This window comes from Trichosporon asahii, assembly GCF_000293215.1.
Source record: "Trichosporon asahii var. asahii CBS 2479 unplaced genomic scaffold scaffold00018, whole genome shotgun sequence".
In the NCBI taxonomy this organism is placed as follows: domain Eukaryota; kingdom Fungi; phylum Basidiomycota; class Tremellomycetes; order Trichosporonales; family Trichosporonaceae; genus Trichosporon; species Trichosporon asahii.
The window spans coordinates 80,496-97,699 of NW_014040906.1; the positions used below are offsets into that span (position 1 = coordinate 80,496).

The 17,204-nt window shown below is 60.7% G+C and overlaps 6 protein-coding genes and 1 non-coding gene across 7 annotated transcripts; 2 read left to right on the plus strand and 5 right to left on the minus strand.

Annotated features, from left to right (window-relative positions):
- Nucleotides 1-30: 30 nt before the first annotated feature.
- On the minus strand, nt 31-2,528 carry A1Q1_07967 (uncharacterized protein; the record flags this gene model as incomplete). The annotated part of the gene is made up of 4 exons (XM_014326153.1): nt 31-682; nt 1,015-1,924; nt 2,031-2,343; nt 2,406-2,528. 4 exons carry the CDS (start codon nt 2,526-2,528, stop codon nt 31-33), a joined length of 1,998 nt encoding a protein of 665 aa, XP_014181628.1.
- A 932-nt stretch (nt 2,529-3,460) lies between these two features.
- A1Q1_t231 lies at nt 3,461-3,544 on the minus strand. The gene has a single exon. It is a non-coding gene; the product is annotated as a tRNA-Ala (tRNA).
- Nucleotides 3,545-4,208: 664 nt separating this feature from the next.
- A1Q1_07968 (uncharacterized protein) lies at nt 4,209-4,866 on the plus strand (the record flags this gene model as incomplete). The annotated part of the gene is made up of 3 exons (XM_014326154.1): nt 4,209-4,387; nt 4,438-4,690; nt 4,750-4,866. The coding sequence occupies 3 exons, from the start codon at nt 4,209-4,211 to the stop codon at nt 4,864-4,866; spliced, it is 549 nt and encodes a 182-aa protein (XP_014181629.1).
- A 412-nt stretch (nt 4,867-5,278) lies between these two features.
- On the plus strand, nt 5,279-6,878 carry A1Q1_07969 (uncharacterized protein; the record flags this gene model as incomplete). Its single annotated transcript, XM_014326155.1, has 4 exons — nt 5,279-5,472; nt 5,514-5,859; nt 5,999-6,465; nt 6,518-6,878. The coding sequence occupies 4 exons, from the start codon at nt 5,279-5,281 to the stop codon at nt 6,876-6,878; spliced, it is 1,368 nt and encodes a 455-aa protein (XP_014181630.1).
- A 112-nt stretch (nt 6,879-6,990) lies between these two features.
- Nucleotides 6,991-7,807, minus strand: A1Q1_07970 (uncharacterized protein; the record flags this gene model as incomplete). The annotated part of the gene is made up of 2 exons (XM_014326156.1): nt 6,991-7,437; nt 7,544-7,807. The coding sequence occupies 2 exons, from the start codon at nt 7,805-7,807 to the stop codon at nt 6,991-6,993; spliced, it is 711 nt and encodes a 236-aa protein (XP_014181631.1).
- A 700-nt stretch (nt 7,808-8,507) lies between these two features.
- On the minus strand, nt 8,508-13,643 carry A1Q1_07971 (alcohol dehydrogenase; the record flags this gene model as incomplete). The annotated part of the gene is made up of 12 exons (XM_014326157.1): nt 8,508-8,966; nt 9,008-9,410; nt 9,575-9,735; nt 9,805-10,280; nt 10,414-10,647; nt 10,687-10,799; nt 10,923-11,032; nt 11,100-11,249; nt 11,529-12,242; nt 12,356-12,899; nt 12,975-13,424; nt 13,540-13,643. The coding sequence occupies 12 exons, from the start codon at nt 13,641-13,643 to the stop codon at nt 8,508-8,510; spliced, it is 3,918 nt and encodes a 1,305-aa protein (XP_014181632.1).
- A 1,688-nt stretch (nt 13,644-15,331) lies between these two features.
- On the minus strand, nt 15,332-16,700 carry A1Q1_07972 (uncharacterized protein; the record flags this gene model as incomplete). Its single annotated transcript, XM_014326158.1, has 2 exons — nt 15,332-16,535; nt 16,594-16,700. The coding sequence occupies 2 exons, from the start codon at nt 16,698-16,700 to the stop codon at nt 15,332-15,334; spliced, it is 1,311 nt and encodes a 436-aa protein (XP_014181633.1).
- Between the last annotated feature and the right edge of the window lie 504 nt (nt 16,701-17,204).

Below are 17,204 nucleotides of genomic sequence, written 5' to 3' on the forward strand. Positions count from 1 at the left end.
AAATTACATGATATACAAATCCCAACAAACTCAGCAGCAACCCCCCTTGGCGCCATTCCGGCCCTTACCCAGCTCGACCGTCTTGGCTTTCCGGTCGACCTGGCCCTGCTCAATACGTTCCAGCATCTGCCTCGCCGTCCACTCAAACGCGTCCACGACGCCCCATCCCTCCTTCGCGCTCGTCTCGACGTAGAGCAACCCGTGCTGTTTCGCGAAGAACGCGCCCTCGAGCGTCGACACGGCGCGGGGCAGCAACCCCGACCCTGACGCAGAGTTTGAGTTCGAGTCGCTGGCGGAAGCGGAAGCGGCAGAGGGGGATGTCGGAGTGGAGGGCGTCTCCTCCGGATCCACCGGATCCACCGGGTCCACCGGGTCCACATCTGAGGGACTCACTGCCTCCCCGAATTGGATCTGCGGCAGGGCCGTTGGCGTATTGCAGCAGAGATCGGTCTTGTTCGCGACGAGGATGATGGAGCAGTTCTCCTCGGCGTGTGTGCGCAGGTCGTCTAGCCAGGAGGTTACGTGCTCAAAGGCTACCGTTAGCACGAGTGCGAGCGCAGCGAGCACCGCTACATTCCCATCCCAGCAGAGGACCTGGGAGATGATAAGCCAGTGACTAGACTTACTCTCTCGCCTTGTCACGTCGTACACTAGCAAAGCACCTGCTGCGCCGCGGAAGTAGCTGCGCGTGATGGAGCGGAAGGACTCGGTGCCGGCCGTGTCCCAGCCTGATGTTAGCTAAACCTGCCGCTTCAGCTTATCCGGCATCCTTTAGCTAACAGGCAGGTGGCAACGGCAACTAGTCGCGACGGCTTTCATCTCATCAACCCTTCGTTTCTTCTCTCACTCTCCCACTCGTCTCTGCTCTGTCCCCAGATGCACTGATAAACATAGATGCATGTACAAAATATCAACCACAAGACAACACTCTAATACTGCTGCTGGATCATGAAGCGGTCAAAGAAAGCGGCAATGTCCTTGCCTCCGTCCATCGGGAAGACGCCGGAGACGTACTGATCCGGCCGGACGACGATGACAGCGCCGACGTTGGGGTCGATGCCGTAGCCCTTGTACGCCGCGCATGGTCCATCGTGGTACGTGTCCTCGTCCGTGAAGGCCGTGTCGAAGGCGCGGATGTTCCACGGCTTGCGCCTCGGGAGGTAGACAGAGGGCAGTTTGCCAGCAAGGTACTGGACGTCCTTGTGGGGCGAGTCGAAGACGGTGAGGGTCTGGATGACGGCGTCCGGGTCGGCGTCCTTGGGCGTGTACGTCTTGCTGAGCTGCTCGAGGTCCTCGCCGAGGGCGTTGTACGCCTGCAGTCGGTCCGCGTTGCGCACGTCGCCGGGGAAGACGATGATGCGCCACCGCCCGTCGGCCTTGACGGCGGCCTGGAGCTGGATCGCGTGCGCGTTGAAGGCACCAAAGACCTGCTGGTTCTCGAGATGCTGTCCGGGCGTGATCTTCTTGGCGAGCTGGGACTGGCGTCCCTTGGATCCGTCAAGCACAATGTCGTTGGGGAGGTACTTGTCCTTCTCCTTCTCGGCAGCAGGCGCAACCTTGGGAGCAGCCTTCTTCTTCTTTGCTGGCTTCTTCTCCCCGTCGTCCGCCGCCTCGGCTGCTGGGCGCTTCTTCTTCGACTTCTTCTTCTCCTCGTTCGTTGGCGGCGGAGGACCACCGCCTGGTCCTCCCGTGGGCAGCTGCTTCGCTTGCCCGGCTGCCCGCGCCGCGGCCTCCGACTCCTTCTGCTTGTTGTGCGCCTTGATCCGCTCCAGAAGCCGTAAGACAGACCAGTTGGGCTGGAAGGCGCCTGCTTGGCTCCGTGTTCCGGCGCCGAGCAGCTTCCGGATCGACTCGAGCTCGTTGTCTTCCTCCTCGCCCTTGTGCGCGTTGGAGCGGAACTGGCCATCGGCACCAACGTTTGGGGCTGCCGGAGCCGTCAGCGCCAGTGACAGAGCCGCGTTTCGCGAAGCCATGATCGATGTGCCCAGATAGAGGGGAGGTGATGTGGCGGCCTGAAGTTAGTTACCAACAGTGGCCTGGCAAACTCACCATGATGCGAGACTCTAGTTCTAGCGTCATGTTGTCGTCCCACCGCTCTTGCCGTCGCGAGAGCATGTTATCGATCGTGAGCGGCAATGTCTCTGGTGCTGGTCGCATGACCACTCGACTCCGCGTTTCTGGACCTTTTCGGAAATCCTGTATTTCTACGACTAGACATCCGTCGACGAAGGACACGGGCGGGCGAATGTCATACAGGAAGGGGATTAGTGCTGCGGGGATGACCTGCGCACGCAAGGCCATGAGGAAGGGCTTCATCGGACCATCGTAGAGGAAGTTGATTTCCTGGACGTGGTCAGTCATGATGGCGGATGTGTCCACCAGCCCGGTGGAGGCAGGGTACTCACTGAATGCTCGAAGCGCCAGTAGGTCGGGTAGAGCTGGATGCTGAGAGAAGGCTCCCACTTGCGAGCTTTCTTGAGGACAGCGCGCGCGAAGCGATGGTAGTTGTACCCCGATGCGCTTGCCATGGTGGATGCAGTGATGCACGGGTGGATGGAGGCCGGGTGATGAGGGGATCAACGAAAGGACCAAAGAGGAGGACGGACCGGGCCAGGGAGTGCTTGGTGGGTGAAGCGGGGCCAAATCAAGCCCGCCCGCGGCTCGGCGCTCAGTGTGGATCCCCAGTCACAAACTCGTCATCGCACCAGCCAAGCCACTGCAACCGCCGCCGCCCGACGCACCAACAACCAACAACCCTCCGATCAACACATCATCCCTTCGCACCGCATCCCTCATCAGAACATACCATGAGCAACTCCAACTTCTTGGACGTAAGCTTAGTAATCTATGAGCAGGCAAGCTGACCACTTCACAGAAGGCGATTGCCGATGGGGCTTCCTCATCAGAGTCGGAAGAGGAAGAAGAAGACGAGGAAGAATGGTGGGACGAATGGTGAGACGAATGATGCGAGGAATGGTGAGAGGCCTCAGAGTGGTGGGACGAGTGGTCCGAGGCGTACTGCTCCTCCTCTTCGTCGCTGCCCCAGCCGAACATGATTAACAGCGCGCGAGAGTCCGACGCCCCTCATTTTCCTCCAAACCCCCGGTGTGGATTGGAAGGAGGCAGCGAGGAGGCCAAGGGGCCAGGAGAACTGGCAGGACTGGTCGGCCATGTTTGCCGAAAAGGGGTATACCTCTGTCGAGATTGATGTCGACGTGCGCACTGAGAGGAGCGGGACGCCCGAGTTTGGCTCGCGCGATGAGGTGAGTTAGGGACAGCTTGATGAGGAAGAAGTTTGAGCTGACAGCTAGAACGCTGCTCCTTCGGAGCAGCAGCAGCAGCAGGATAAGAGCGACATTGAGCTCGCTGCTGCCGAACTGAACCAGCAGATCCGCCTGCTCGCCGTCCCCTTTGCGCCGGTTATTATTGCCTCTGGACCCTCTTGCCTCGTAGTGTTACCTGGACGACTTAGGAATCGAACCAAAGACCTCGTCAATGCTAGCTAGATGCTAATGACGCGCTCTACCAACTGAGCTAGACGCCCCCAGGTGCTTGCTGATGTTTGCGAGAGCAGCGCAGGACAAAGTCCTGTCGAAAAGCACGTGGAGGAGAGGAAAGAGTGACAGAGAAGCGATGGATTGCTCTGCAGTTATCGCCAGATGCAGACTGAAAGTTCGTCAGGGTTCAGGTGTTCTGCCCGCTCAGAAGCTATCCTGGCGAGCGTTGTTGCGTCAGCGGCTGGTTCAGGGAGTTTAGAAACCCGCAGCAGCGTCTGCACTGCGCTGTGCACGAAGGAGTGCGCGCGAACGTCGAGAGTTTAAGAAGATCGTCATGGTAGCGCATGCCAGTCACATGCCTAATTCAGCAATATGCCGTTAATTCACCCTGGTGCCTTCTCATTCTCTCCGCAATCCCTGCCCCGCAAGGTCGGCGTGCGTATCACTTCCTCACCGCATCACGGCGGCCGCCGCAGCACGCATCGCTAGTGGAGCACCAGCCTGCTACCGCAATGTCTTGGCATCGGCGACCCTACGCCGCTGCCCTTGCGCACTTCGGAACCGACATACTGCGCGCAAGTGTCCGTCTTCGGCGGGGCGGTGCTATGCACGTGAGCAACAACAACGCCGCTAACAACTCCGAACTCCTTATAACTCGACTACGTCTTTGTCGATGTTGATCCACACGAACCCGACACGACTACACCCACCATGACGCTCTCTCCCCGCGGCCTGCGCAACGCCACCGACTCCATCTGCCTCGTGCTCTCCGTGGCCACTGGCGCCGTCTCCATCGCCGCCCTCCACGTCGCCGGCTCAGAGGAGCGTATCATGTCTGGCCAGTTTGGCGCGCTCATCTGCGGCACGACCTTCGGCTGGGCATCAACGGCGTTCTTCATCTCCTCGTGGGTATCCGCTTACTCCAAAGCTGACGCTTCAGACTTGCAGTGACAGGCGCCAAGCCCCAATCGCGCTACACGTCCCTCCGGACCACCACCATCACGCGCGGCGTCCTCCTCGTCATCGGCATTGCGCTCGCCGGCTATCAGTCGACCATTTTCGACGCATACCGTGTCTGCTCAGCCTATCTCAGCCGCTACAGCGGCTCCAGCCGGTTCAACGGCGGCGGCTCGGACGCCAACTGCCAGCTGCCGCTTGCGTCGGGCATTCTCGCTTGGCTCACTGTTGCTGCTGTAAGTGCCAATCGCAGGGAGGAAGCTGACAACAGATCGCGCTGTCCATGATCACCGAGATCGTGGCCCTCACGAAGCGGTACGGCAGCACACGCTCCACCTGGGGAGCTAGCCTCCTCGAGCTGCCCAACACCCAGCGCCTCCCCGAGGAGGACAAGCGTTCTCTCAGTGTTTAAGCCGTCACCATCTATATCTAGACTACCGCGCGGGACGCAATCGTTATAATCTACCTGTCTAATCTGCTCATCGAATAATCTGTCTCCATAATTGAATAACACGCCGTATAATATCTAATGCATGACACTGTCCCTCAGACCTTCAGGGCCCTGCCAATGTTGGCTATCCATGTGCCTGTGATGTTTGTGCTGACGTTTGGGACGCTTCATGGAATGCCGGGTACCGAGATGGGAACCTTATCATGAAACGGAGGCACGTGGCGGCGGTGAGTGCCAAGACTGCTAGCCCGCCGCGATCGCCGCCGAGCTCGGAGCGCGGGGTCAGCGGCGAAGTATAAGTAACCCAGCCCCGCCTCCACCAAGCAATGTCCGCACACCGCCTCTCTCCACTCTCCTTCAGGAAATCAGCACCATGACAATCTCAGTACGAGCTCTGCGCAATATCACCGACGCGCTTAGCTTCACGTTCGGCGCGGCAACGTTCGCGACCGCTCTCTCCGCCGTCTGCATCGCGGGATCTTGGGAACGCATCATCTCGGGCTACGCCGCCCAGCTCATCTGCGGCACTGTCTTTGGCGCGGTGGCTATTGCTTACTACATCTCCTCGTGAGTCCCATGAACTCGCCACCCGAGACTGACTCATCAAGTCTTTCCGTGACAGCTGCCAAGCCGCAATCACGCTTCACATCCTTGTTTACGTCTGTTCTCGTGCGCGGGTTCCTCTTTGTCTTCGGCGCCGCCATGGCCGGATACCAGTCCACCATCTTCACGGGCGTACGCGAGTGCAGACGCTACCGGCGCCTGAACATCGATGGCAACCCCGGACCAGCGGCAAACTGTAATCTCCCTCTCGCCGCTGGCATCCTGGCGTGGATCACCGTCGGCGTGATTGCCATCTCGGTCGTGGTCGAGATCGCGGTCATCACGAGCAGATACGGCAACACGAAGCGGACTTGGCGATCCAGCATTGCCGCGCTCGAACACGGCACCGAGGTGCGCGACGACGTGAGGTCGCTCAACCCGCCTCTGCATGCGTGACGCAACTCAAGAACCAGCGTTCCTCTGTATCATTAAAACGCCTTACAATCTCACCTTGTATGCGTAATTCGATGAGCTTGTCTAGATGACCTAGCCGAGCGCGGCCCATTCCGCCGCGGGGTCTGGGATTGCCCATCCTCCTCTCCTTGTTAGAGCACGGAACTCCGACGCGACGTTGCGGCTCGAAGACTTGCCGGATCCGAATCGCGCACAGACGCAGAAGGGGAGTGCCAAGCGGGGCTCACGGGCCTCAACGCCATGTTCGCAGTGTCGTTGGGAGGCTCAGCCTGCAGTGCATCTTTCTGGCTCTATACTTCTCAACCCATCGCTCATCCTCCCTTTGTTTCCACTGAATATGACGCCGCCCGTGACGATATCGGCCCGCACTCTTCGTCTCTGTACCGATACCCTTGGCTTTCTCCTCGGTGCTGCCACATTTGCTACGGCGCTCGCTGCCCTCATGATTGCCGCGTACTGGGAGCGGATCATGTCTCGATATGCTGATCAACTGATCTGCGGGATCGTCTTTGGTGCCGTCGCATTCTTGTACTTCGTGTCTTCGTGCGTGACCCCAGTCTCATCCTCCTAACTCTAGGTTCACAGTTACAGCCAGAAAACCGTCGTCTCGCTTCACCTCCCTCCTTAGTTCTTTCGTTGCGCGGGAGCTGCTCGTTGCTCTCGGCGCCGCGCTGGCCGGATACCAGTCCGAGCTATTCCACGGCGTGCGCGTGTGCAACAGGTACATGAGCAGCAACCCCTCGTTCACTCCCGCCATCAACTGCCGCATGCCCTTCGTCGCTGGCATTCTCGCGTGGGTCACTGTCGGGGCTATCGCGCTCGGCGTCGGACTCGAGATCGCAGTCGTCACGAGCAGGTACCCCAACACGAAGCGTATCTGGCGCTCTAGCCTCGCGGAGCTCGAAGGAAGCACGGAGGCGTACAGAAACACGGCACCCCGCGTGCTGAAGGAGTAGATTCACTCCTGCGCTACACTCTACAACGCCTTATAATCTAGTAGTAATCATGCTTAATGTTCTCAAACTCTTGCGGTAACCTCGAGAAAGCTACCAAGAGCGCTGGTCATATCTATGGCTGGTACAGCGGTGGAGGCTGAGCGGGGTTATGCACTGCTCGGCGACCCGCCTCAGCCTGCTGTTCCGGAGGGAGGAGTGCGGCGATGTCATCCAGCTCCTTCTTGGCATCGATCGTGTCCGCGTTCCAGGGTGCCAATGCAGTGCAGGCGAGCAGCACGTCAGTTCCAGCCACAGCCCGTCCTTGTTCTGCTCCGGGACGGCGGAGAAGCGTCGCGAGTTCCCACTCGAGCAGCGTCTGGGCATCCTTGATGACGACGTCGGAGAGAGCTGAAGGAGATTCTACATCGAGGTCGGTGAGGCACGAGCGCACGGCCCGCTCTAGCCTTTCGACGTGCATGCCTGACACTTGAAGCTGGTGCAGTGCACTCGTCGCAAGCGCCGTACCCGCCTGCTCTGGCGCTCCGAGCGCTTCGAGAATGCCAGCGGCGGCGGTGCGTACCTGCCGTCAGGAGGTTGATCGCTTGCGGAGCCCCAGTCGGATCAGTCAGTATCCATCAGACCGAGCGGATACGCGACGTGTCGTAGCTGTCCAGATCTATACTCACCTCCGTTGTCTCTGCCGCCCACAGGTTTCGTCCGCTCAGCGTGCCGACGATGACTCGAGCGCGGCGAGCGCGTGCCGCTGCATCGACGGGGGCATGTACGAGCGCCGCCTCTTTCTGGAGAGCGCGAATCTTGGCGTCCGTCAGGCGCTGCGCTGCGGTGCTCGCTTTCTCGAGCGCATCGACGCGAGCTTGCAACGCCGAGGTGGTCTTGAATGCACGCTCGTACCTGAGGTCGAGAGAGCGGAGGCGGCCTTCGACGCTCATGGTTGGTACTGGCGTTTTTGGAGGGTGGAATGCGGAGAGTGGGACTGGGGGGTGGTGAAGAGCGGAATGATCGACGAGTCGAGGGATCTGGAGGGGGGGTACTATGACGATGGAGCAGAATGGATATGCAAGCGATTGTGGAGGCAGCAGGTCGCAGATGCGTCGTGTACGCGGTGTCCCGGACAGTGACGCGCCATCGTGCCTAGCGCGTTGTGTCGTATCGATGTCCGCAGTGGCTGTGCATCCTCGAGGCCTGGTCAGGCCGAGCGCCTCCTGCAACGAGCGTGAGCCACAACATCTTCGTATTGTCGTCTTTGATCTGCACACATACTCCACTCTGCAATCAATCATCTATATAGTACGCTAATGTTGCTCCTCAAACTGCCTACGGTGGCCAATGCACCTCCCATTGGACGGCTTTGCATATTAAGGTTGTCTCCTGGCCCGGAGCGGGGAGCGAGGGGGCAGTGCTTGCGACCCTTGCCTACCTACTTGCTGGACAGCGTCAGGGGTGGCTCGGCGGAGCGGACTCTAAGACTGAAGCTCTGAGCCTCTCTGGCCTGCACCCCCTTCATCTGCGTCCTCTTCGTCGAGTGCTTAACTCAGAGCGCGCACTTCAATGCATCGGTTCCGTAATTCCAGCCTCACTGATCCGGAGACTCAAGGAGCTCAGGGCACAAGTGTCCCAGCTGGTTCCTGCTCAACGGTCGGGCCTTCTTTGCAGTCGCTTGAGACCAGCCACTGTTCTCGCGATCGTGCTAAAAGCTCCAAGACCCAGTTCTTCCCGCAGATCCTGGAGAATCGTCTGAACATTGAGCGTCTTGGCACTGTGCGGGGCTGCGGTGGCACACACGCACAGGATGTGCAGGGCGTCGGCCTTCCGGAGTCGCTCGGCAGGGTCGGATATGCGGCGCAGTGATCCAATCTCCCATTCCAGCAGGGACAGAATGTCCTTGATCGGGTGGGCTGCGCTGTTACGTTCCGTCACGACTCCGTCTTCAAGATTGCCGAGAGAGAATTCGAGCGCGTTGATGATCTGCTCAGGCCAGAGCTTGCTCTCCAGCTCTTGAACCCTGTTCGTGTCGAGATAGGTCGTACCCCTCAGAGGCGTCTTGTTGCCTCGCATCTGCGCAATGGCACTTTCACAGTTGGCTCGGAGCTGGAGAAGATATCAGCGCGGCTCGTCGAGACCGAACTTACCTCGACTGTCCCGTAGGGAGGCGTCTTCGAATGGCCGTACAGGATGGCGGGAAGGATGCTGGCCGAGTCGACGCGGTGGATAGCGTCCACTTTGCTGACGGCCTGTCCGAGGTACGACTGGAGCAGCTGGAAATTTCGAGCTTGCACGGCTTTCCTGGACGGAGACGGAGCTAGGTTTGAACCCTTCTCCAAACTGTCCACTACCTTCTGCATGGCTAGCAGAAGCGTGCCGAGGGTACGATACTCCTCTTCAGATGAAGGGGTGGTCGCTCCTTTCCCGGCTGTGGTCTGGGCTCGTTCCCCTTTCATGGCACTGTTCGCTGGGTCGAGTCGCGGGACGGCATTGGCACTGGCGGGCATGATACGCTTATCAAGAGGGGTAGAATGGCGGTATGGGCAAACACTATATAGTTACATAGGCCAAGCATCATAGCGAAGAGACGAGTGAAGGTGACGCCGTTCTACTAATGGGGTCACAGCACCGTGCCCTGTTCTGAACGCATTGTTCGCCATGTCAGATACGGCGGCGTGACATCCCTGCAGAAGGTGGCATTAAGGCTCGCACACCTCTGAGGCATTCCCGAGCTCATAGCGCAGATGTGACGTCCATAATGCGATCGTCCGGGGTTTATCATGTCAAAGTCGCCGAGGAAGCTACAGATGACCGAATATCGTAGACAAAAAGTGCCTCCTACCAATGGTCCAGGCTTCTGAAGAGTCTTACTGCTCTATCGCCACTTGACCAGGTGCCTTCACAACTTGGCTCTCTCACCCCCCTCCTCTCTCCGAATCCTCACCACCGCCTTGCCCGTGACCTTTCTATTCTCCAAGTCTCCCAATCCCTCAGCAAGCTCTCCAAGGCCCTCATACACCCGTCCATGAATGACGGGCCGCATGCCCTCCGTGATCATCCTGAAGCACTCCTTAATAGTCCGCTTACCGCGCTCTGGATCCTTCCTCGCCGCCTCGCCGCCCCTCACGCCCACGACCGAAACATTCTTGAGCAACACGAGGTTCGCGGGAATCTTCTCGATCGTCCCGCCCGCGAATCCAACGACGAGCAGGCGCGCGTTCCACGCTACGCACTTCAGGGAGGGGATCAGCAGGCCGACAGGATCGTAGACTACGTCTACACCGCGGTCGCGTGTCAGCGCCTTGACCTGCTGGGGCCAGTCGGGCAGCGTGTAGTCGACTACGTGGTCGCAGCCTGCCGCTTTGGCTGCAGCGCGCTTGGCGTCTGCCCCCGCCGTGCCGATGACGGTGCATCCGAGGCCTGGTGTCAGCTGTGCACGACCGCGCCTAAGCGAATGGAATTGGTGGGTCGAGCATGACCGCTTCGATGAGTCGTCATGTGAACAACGGTAGCGGTTCCAGATATTGATCAGTGGGAGGAAAGGGTGACTCACTCTTGGCGATCTGCACGGCCGCAACGCCCACACCCCCGGCCGCAGCGTGCACGAGCACAGTCTCCCCCTTCTTGGCATGCGCCCTCCCGACCAGCGCTTCGTAGCTGGTGGGGTAGGCGACATAGAATGCCGCGCCCTGCTCATAGCTCAGTTCCTCTGGTAATGGCAACAGGCTGCTGACGGGGACAGCGACCTGTTCCGCATAAGCGCCAAGGCCGCGGCCCATCACGCGGTCTGGATGTCAGCTTATCCATAGGGCCAAAGAGAGCTCACCTCCGCGCTTGAAGGGACATCCTGGCGGAATGGGCGAATCCTGCGCAACACGGCCAGAGAACTCGACGCCCAGGACGAAGGGAAGCGGCGGCTTGTCTGATGTCAGCTGCGCACTTGGCTCTAAGCTCACGCTGATACAGGTTCTGGGCTTGGAGGACGCTGGGTGTCAGCTTTCTTCACGGCGCCTCTAGCTCTTACGCAGGAAGCACAGGGGGGAAAGGAAGGAAGCGACTCACTCGAAAAAGTTCAGACCCGCCGCATACACGTCGATCAACACTTCGCCTTCCTTTGGCACCGGGGGTGGGATCTCAGACCTGTCCCAGTCAGCTGGAATGGGCTTGAGTAGCTTACACAGGGTGTTCTCGCGGGTGAGCGTGATGTCTGATCTGGAACGCTTTCATCTTGCTTCCCACCTCGCTCGCTGGGTCGCTGAAAGGTGTAGAGGGGGGCGATGAGGTAGTGGGCAACAGCACGAAAGTGTCGATCAATGGATGCGGGTGGATTGTAACCGGGTCACTAATCTGGAAATCTGGGGCACCGGAGGTGACCGACGTGCCTGGAACCTGAGTTCGCCGACGGTTCGCGGCCAAGCCGACGGTCAGCGGACAGCGCCGCTCGCCGCTGACCTGACCTCACCATCTCGCGATTAGCTTAACATGTATACTCAACATACATTAAGGTCTAAGAATACACTCGCTATGTCCCAAAGAAATGATGTATCATCTGTACTCAGTCCGTGTACAACCGTTTTCACCGTCCGCCTCTCGGCATTCAGAGCCCAGCCGCGGCCCCATCGCTGCTGCCCTTCAGGCGGCTCAGACCAGAATCAGTCCCGACCCCACCTTCCTCAGCGCATCTCGCCAGTCCAGCGCCTTGTCGTCAATGACCATGTCGAGCGTTCTGAGCGCAGCGCGGGGACCGACGCTTCCCTTCCAGCATAGTCTGACCATGAAGTCTCTGAACTGGAGCCGCTCGCGCTCCAGCGCCGCAGTCGAGAGCACCATGAGCGGGATCAGGAGGCCGCTCTCCGTGCCCCACTTTATGCTCTGGAGCGAGGACAGGGCATGCGCGACGCACTCCTGGACCGCCGTATCGGTACGGCTGCAGTGGAAGACTTCACGGAGAAGAAGCGCGCGCAGAGCCGCGTGGTGCAGCAGACGCCCGACGGCCTTGCGACGCGCTACGCCCTCGCCGCGCGGTTCCCTGTCCCGTGCCTCGAGGTCGGCGCAGATTGCGTGCCCGAGACTTGTGACGAGTTCGTCAGCCTCGACCTGGGCTGCGAGCTCGCGGCGCCCGTTCTCGGCACCGTCGCGCATTGCTCCCCGGTACTCCCGAATCACATGGTAGACCCTCATGTGTTCCAGGGCAATGCCAGGCGGGACGGCGAACACGTCCTCGACCGGCGGGGAGAGTGTGAGCGGGTCCCGTGCCATTTCACAGAGCAGAGGCATGAGAGGCTGGTCGAGGATCACGACAAGGTTGAAGTTGTACCACGCCTGGTACAGGCTGATCGCGCTGATGAAGAAGAGCTCGTTGGCGCTTGGCGTGTCTGCTGTCTGGAGCCGCACGGAGTAGGCTTGAAGAAGGCGGGGGAGGAGGCGCGTGTTTCCGTCCACCACGGCGAGGGAGACGAGCTGAGAGTTAAAAAACACTCGGACTGCAAACTCACGATGGCGAGGGCGCCCGCAAACTGTTCCCGCTCCAGCGGCGAGGCGCGGGAGAGCACTTCGATGCGCTCGGCCAGAAGAGCGTACGCGCGCTTCCTTGCGCTCTGCGCGACCTGGCGGAACGCAGCCGAGCCGTCCGTACCCGTGCCGTCCATGAGGTTCGCGCGGTGCGTCGCGGCGCATGCCTTAAGCGCGTGGAACGCCGGGTTACCGTCGTTCGGACCGTTGTCGCCGTTGCTCTCGCCCAAAGCCGCGCTCAGCGCGACAGGGATGAAGTACGTCGACAACGGGTTGTCCTCTGTTTCGACGCCGACCGAGATCGTGGCCTGCACGTCGATGTAGTGATAAAACAAGCGTGCGTCTGTGTCGCTGAGCGTGGCGAGGACAGGGGCGGGAATGATGCCGGCGAGTTCGGCGCGGGGGTCGAGTGGGGCATTGAAGCGGCGCTGCACATCGCGCGGCTCCACGTTCGGGCCCCGGTGCGCTGTTGGTGCAGGAGGCGCGAAGAGGATCTGCATGGCCGACGGCGTCATGTCTGCCGTCGTGCTGTCGAAAAGGTCCTTCAGTAGGCCATGGAAGGGGTCGCTGAAGTTAGCTATCGTCGAAGGCGAACGAGCTCACAAGTCCTGGCCCAGGCCGAGATCGTCGAACGATGTGCCCGGCACGACTAGCGGAGAGACAGAGACATCCACCTGGGGCGAGACTGATGCTACGGGCGGCACGACATCCATAAGCGGCGCGGCCTCAGCGGCCCTGTCTGTTAGTTGACCGTACGGAGGATTACAACTCACTTGCTCGAACTCGGACTGGCCCAGTCGCGCAGGCTCGACGTCGGGTGCGACATGCGCCCATTCTCCTTCGGCGTTGTGTGCGAGTGCGGCGGGTGGGGCGGGTGAGACATGTGCGGCGAGTGGGCCGTGTGGCCGGCATGAGAGGTATGGGCGGGATGGGACGAGTGGGTCTGGTGCGCGTGGCCCGAGTGTCCCGCCGAGTGGTGCGGCGGCGGGGGGTGAGCGGCGTGCGAGTGGGACGCCGAGTGCGAGGCGTGCGTGTGCGCCGTGTGGTGAGACTCTGCGGGCGATCCGGAACTCATGCTCCCCTCATCGCTGCGGAGGGGAGGGAGAGAGGCGACGGGGGTTGCGCGCGGACTCGGCATCGCGCCAGGGCCGCTGACGGACCCACTCACGGTGCTCGTTCGGCGGCGGTTCGGCAGGCGGACACCGAGGGGGCGGTCAAAGTCGCAGCTCGTGCGGCGTTGGGCACAGCGGCCGCACGCTGGTCGGACTTCATCGCACTGAGGTCAGAGTCATCCCCTTATTGCCGTTGTTGGGAGGCGTTGCGAGGTGGAAGTGATGCGATGGAAAAGTCAGAGAGCGAGGTTACATACCTTCTTGCGATCCTGCCTGTCAGATAAAGCCAAAGGAGAGGGAGTGACTCACGATGCGACATTGCTTGCAGCCTGTGCGGGAGCGGCCCTTTGTCTGGCGTATGCTGCCCATTTGTGTTTGGTCGTGTAGAGGATGTTGTCGACTGTCGGCTGGATGTTGGAAGGGAGTGGGTGTGAGAGGTGGGCAGGACGACGAGGAGTGTGCGGGGTATGGGTGGGTATAGCCTAAAGCGTTTAGACGACACTCCAGTGGGGCTACATCCACTGTGGCTCAGGTCATGTGACTCGTGCTACGTCCAAGTGTGTCTGAGGAAGGCATCCTTTCGACTTTTCTTGTCCATCAGTCCTCTTGCTGCATTACTCCCCTCACGATCACCCAAAGCGAGATCGGGAGATCGAACAACTTCTCCGCAGGGTCCACCTGCTACGCATTCATATGTCAAGGTCATCTCCGTCGTATCGCTTGCGGCCTTCTCCTGATACCGTGCCTAATGACGAGAGGGCCCCGAGCGAGAGCGAGTAACTCGAGCGGGCCTTGAGCGCGTAGAGATTAGGATCACGTTCATCCCCTTAAGCTCACATGCTAAGTGTGTGCGCTCTCTGGACAGCTGCTGCTCCTCTTGATATCGATACTGCGCTTCTGACGGAGTCGGCGCCACTCGAACAGCGGCGTGACTGCCAAATGATCGTCCATCCCATCCTGCATCGAGACGAACTTCGCTAACACCCGTCAGTCGTGCCGGGGACGCGTTCGTGCTCCGTGCACGGCACGTCCAGAGCGCCAATAGCATGAGCGTTCAGTATTTAACCGCATTACTCCGCATCCCTTTGGGTCCTTCCTGGGGCCCGCCAAGGCTCCTCACTGCTCGATCCTGCTCGGCGCCGCCGACTGGAGCGCGACCCCAAGATCAGGGGCATGCAGGGCACAAAAGGAGCACGGCGGGGCACATGTCCGCCAGCAGTGGCAGCATGGCATGGGCAGGAGCGGCGGCGCGACCCGCTGAGCTTCTTGTCATGGGATGTTCCGAGGATATTCCTGGGCTTGGCAGTGCCCATAACGGGGTCTGGTGCTGGCGCCGGTGTCTGAACGTCTACACATCTGCTGTCGCTCGTCTGTCTCGTCTCGCTACTTGGCACAGTTTAACAAGCGAAATGCCCGTGTAGATATCCAAGTCCATCTCCACTTCGAGTGTGCAGAAGAGTGTCCGTCTTCCTCGGAGTACAGGGTCTCTCTCCGCCCCACCTCCGTTTATAGAAGCGGACAAAATGTCGCCTCAGCCGAGGCTCAGACCCAACTGCGACATGACCTCGGTGATGACGGACTAGTGGTGCGAGGCCCTGTATTTGTCTCGCCGTGAAGGCCGAGCAAAGTGCGACAGACTGAGCACACCATCATGGTGTCGCCCTCCGTTCAAGCAGCCCGCAGCGACCCCGGGAAGCAAGCCAGAGCACACATGCATACAACGTTATCAAACTGCGACTTCTACTCGCTGTGTTTCCTATGAGACTTCATGATAGATTGCACTAGCGGTGGGCGGGCACGTTGCCGCCGCGTTTTCCCGCATTCCGCACCTCGTGAACGGCATAGCGCTTACTGGGAGCGCTTCGAGTCGTAACCCAGCACAGCGTCGAGGAGGACCTGCGTGCCGATGCTGCAGTGCTCGGCGGTAGCGAACTCCTCGGGGTTGTGGCTGAGGCCATCCTTGCAGGGGATGAACACCATGGCGGTCGGGTAGTGGAGCGCCGTCAAGCAAGAGTCATGTCCGGCGCCAGAGTAGATGTCCCTCGTCTTCTCCTCACCGACGGCATTCACTGCCGCCTCGCGCACTGCCGCAATGCACGCCGGGTCAAACTTGATGGCCGGGTTGGCGAAGAGCGGCTTCCACTCGACCTTGCACGGCTTGGCCTTGTACGGCTTCTCACCCTTCGCCAGCTCCTCGACGGCCGCGCGCAGCTCCTTCTCCATCTCGTCCAGCTTGGCGTCCTGCATGTGCCGGATGTCCATGGAGAAGACGACCTCGCGCGCGCTCGTGTTCACCGACCCGGGCTCGAGGCGGAAGATGCCCGTCGTCGCGAGACCAGAGTGCTTGTGCGCAATGTCGTTGGCGGCGGAGATGATGCGCGCGGCGCAAAGCACGGGGTCGGCGCGCGCGTCGAGCGGCGTCGTGCCCGCGTGGCTGTCACGGCCAGACACCGTAAGCTCGTACCACCGATACGCCTGGCCGCCCTGGACCACGCCGACGACCTTGTCCTCGCGCTCGAGGATGGGGCCCTGCTCAATGTGCAGCTCGAAGTGGGCCGCGAGCGGCGTCTCCTCGTGCGAACACGGCACGGTGCCGAGGTATCCGATGCGCTCGAGCTCGCTCTTCGTCGTGATGCTGCTGTCCGTCACGTCTGCCAGCGCGTACCCGTCGTCCTGGGACACGGCGCCTGCCCAGACCGCGCTGCCGTGCATGGACTTGGGGAATCGCGCGCCCTCCTCGTTCGTCCACGTGATGGCCGCGATGGGGAACTCGGTCTCGATCTTGTTGTCGTCGAGCGTGCGGAGGACCTCGAGCGCGGCCTGCACGCCCAGAATGCCGTCGTAGCGGCCGCCCGTCGGCTGCGTGTCGAGGTGAGAGCCCATAGCTGTCGGAGGGCCCTCGCGCTTGCCGGGCCGCACACCGAAGATGTTGCCCATCGCATCGACTGTCACGCTGCAACGCAGCTTCTTGAGCTCCGAGACGAACCAGTCGCGCACCTGCTTGTCGCTGTCGCTGAGCGCAAGGCGGCACATACCCGTCTCGTTGGGGCCGCTGCGTGTCAGCTGAGTGTCGCGGAACCGTGAAGAAAGCCGAATGGCGCTCTACTCACTCCCCCCATCGGTTCGCCTTGCCCCACTCGCACGTCTCGTGCAGGGTGGCGTTCAGGCGCTCGCCGTTGACCTGGTGCGTGCCGGGGATGTATGTCGACTTTGTCATGGTGTGAGTGAAGTGGGTGAGTGATGGCAACGGCGCTCCAACAGCTCATATATCTACGGGCACCTGTGTCACGCTGCGTTTACGACTGGCAGGCAGGTGACATGACTTGTCCGCGGCACTTGCGGGCCGGCCGGGCAGGGCGTGCCCGAGCCTGCAGCATGTAGCCTGTAGGCTGCGTCTGCGTGATCAGACGACAATGGTGGCCGCCGAGCGTGCCGAGCCGCGTGCTGTGGGGGTGATAAAAACTTATACGACGTGCCCACCGCTGCCCACTCTGCTCCCCAGTTCGCCGCAGGTACACGGCAACTCATGACAATGACGCAGAGAGTGCGTATCTGGGCCCAGCGAGTGGGCAAGATTGCGCGTATCTTGCTGCGGGGCTGGGGGGCGTATCGTATGCTCCTCCTCGCACTGGCCGGCCCCATCGAGAGTTTGCTATCGCTGTCGTATAAAGTGGGGAGATCCCCCGCCACGCGAGATATGCATGTCTCCCAACCTTATGTC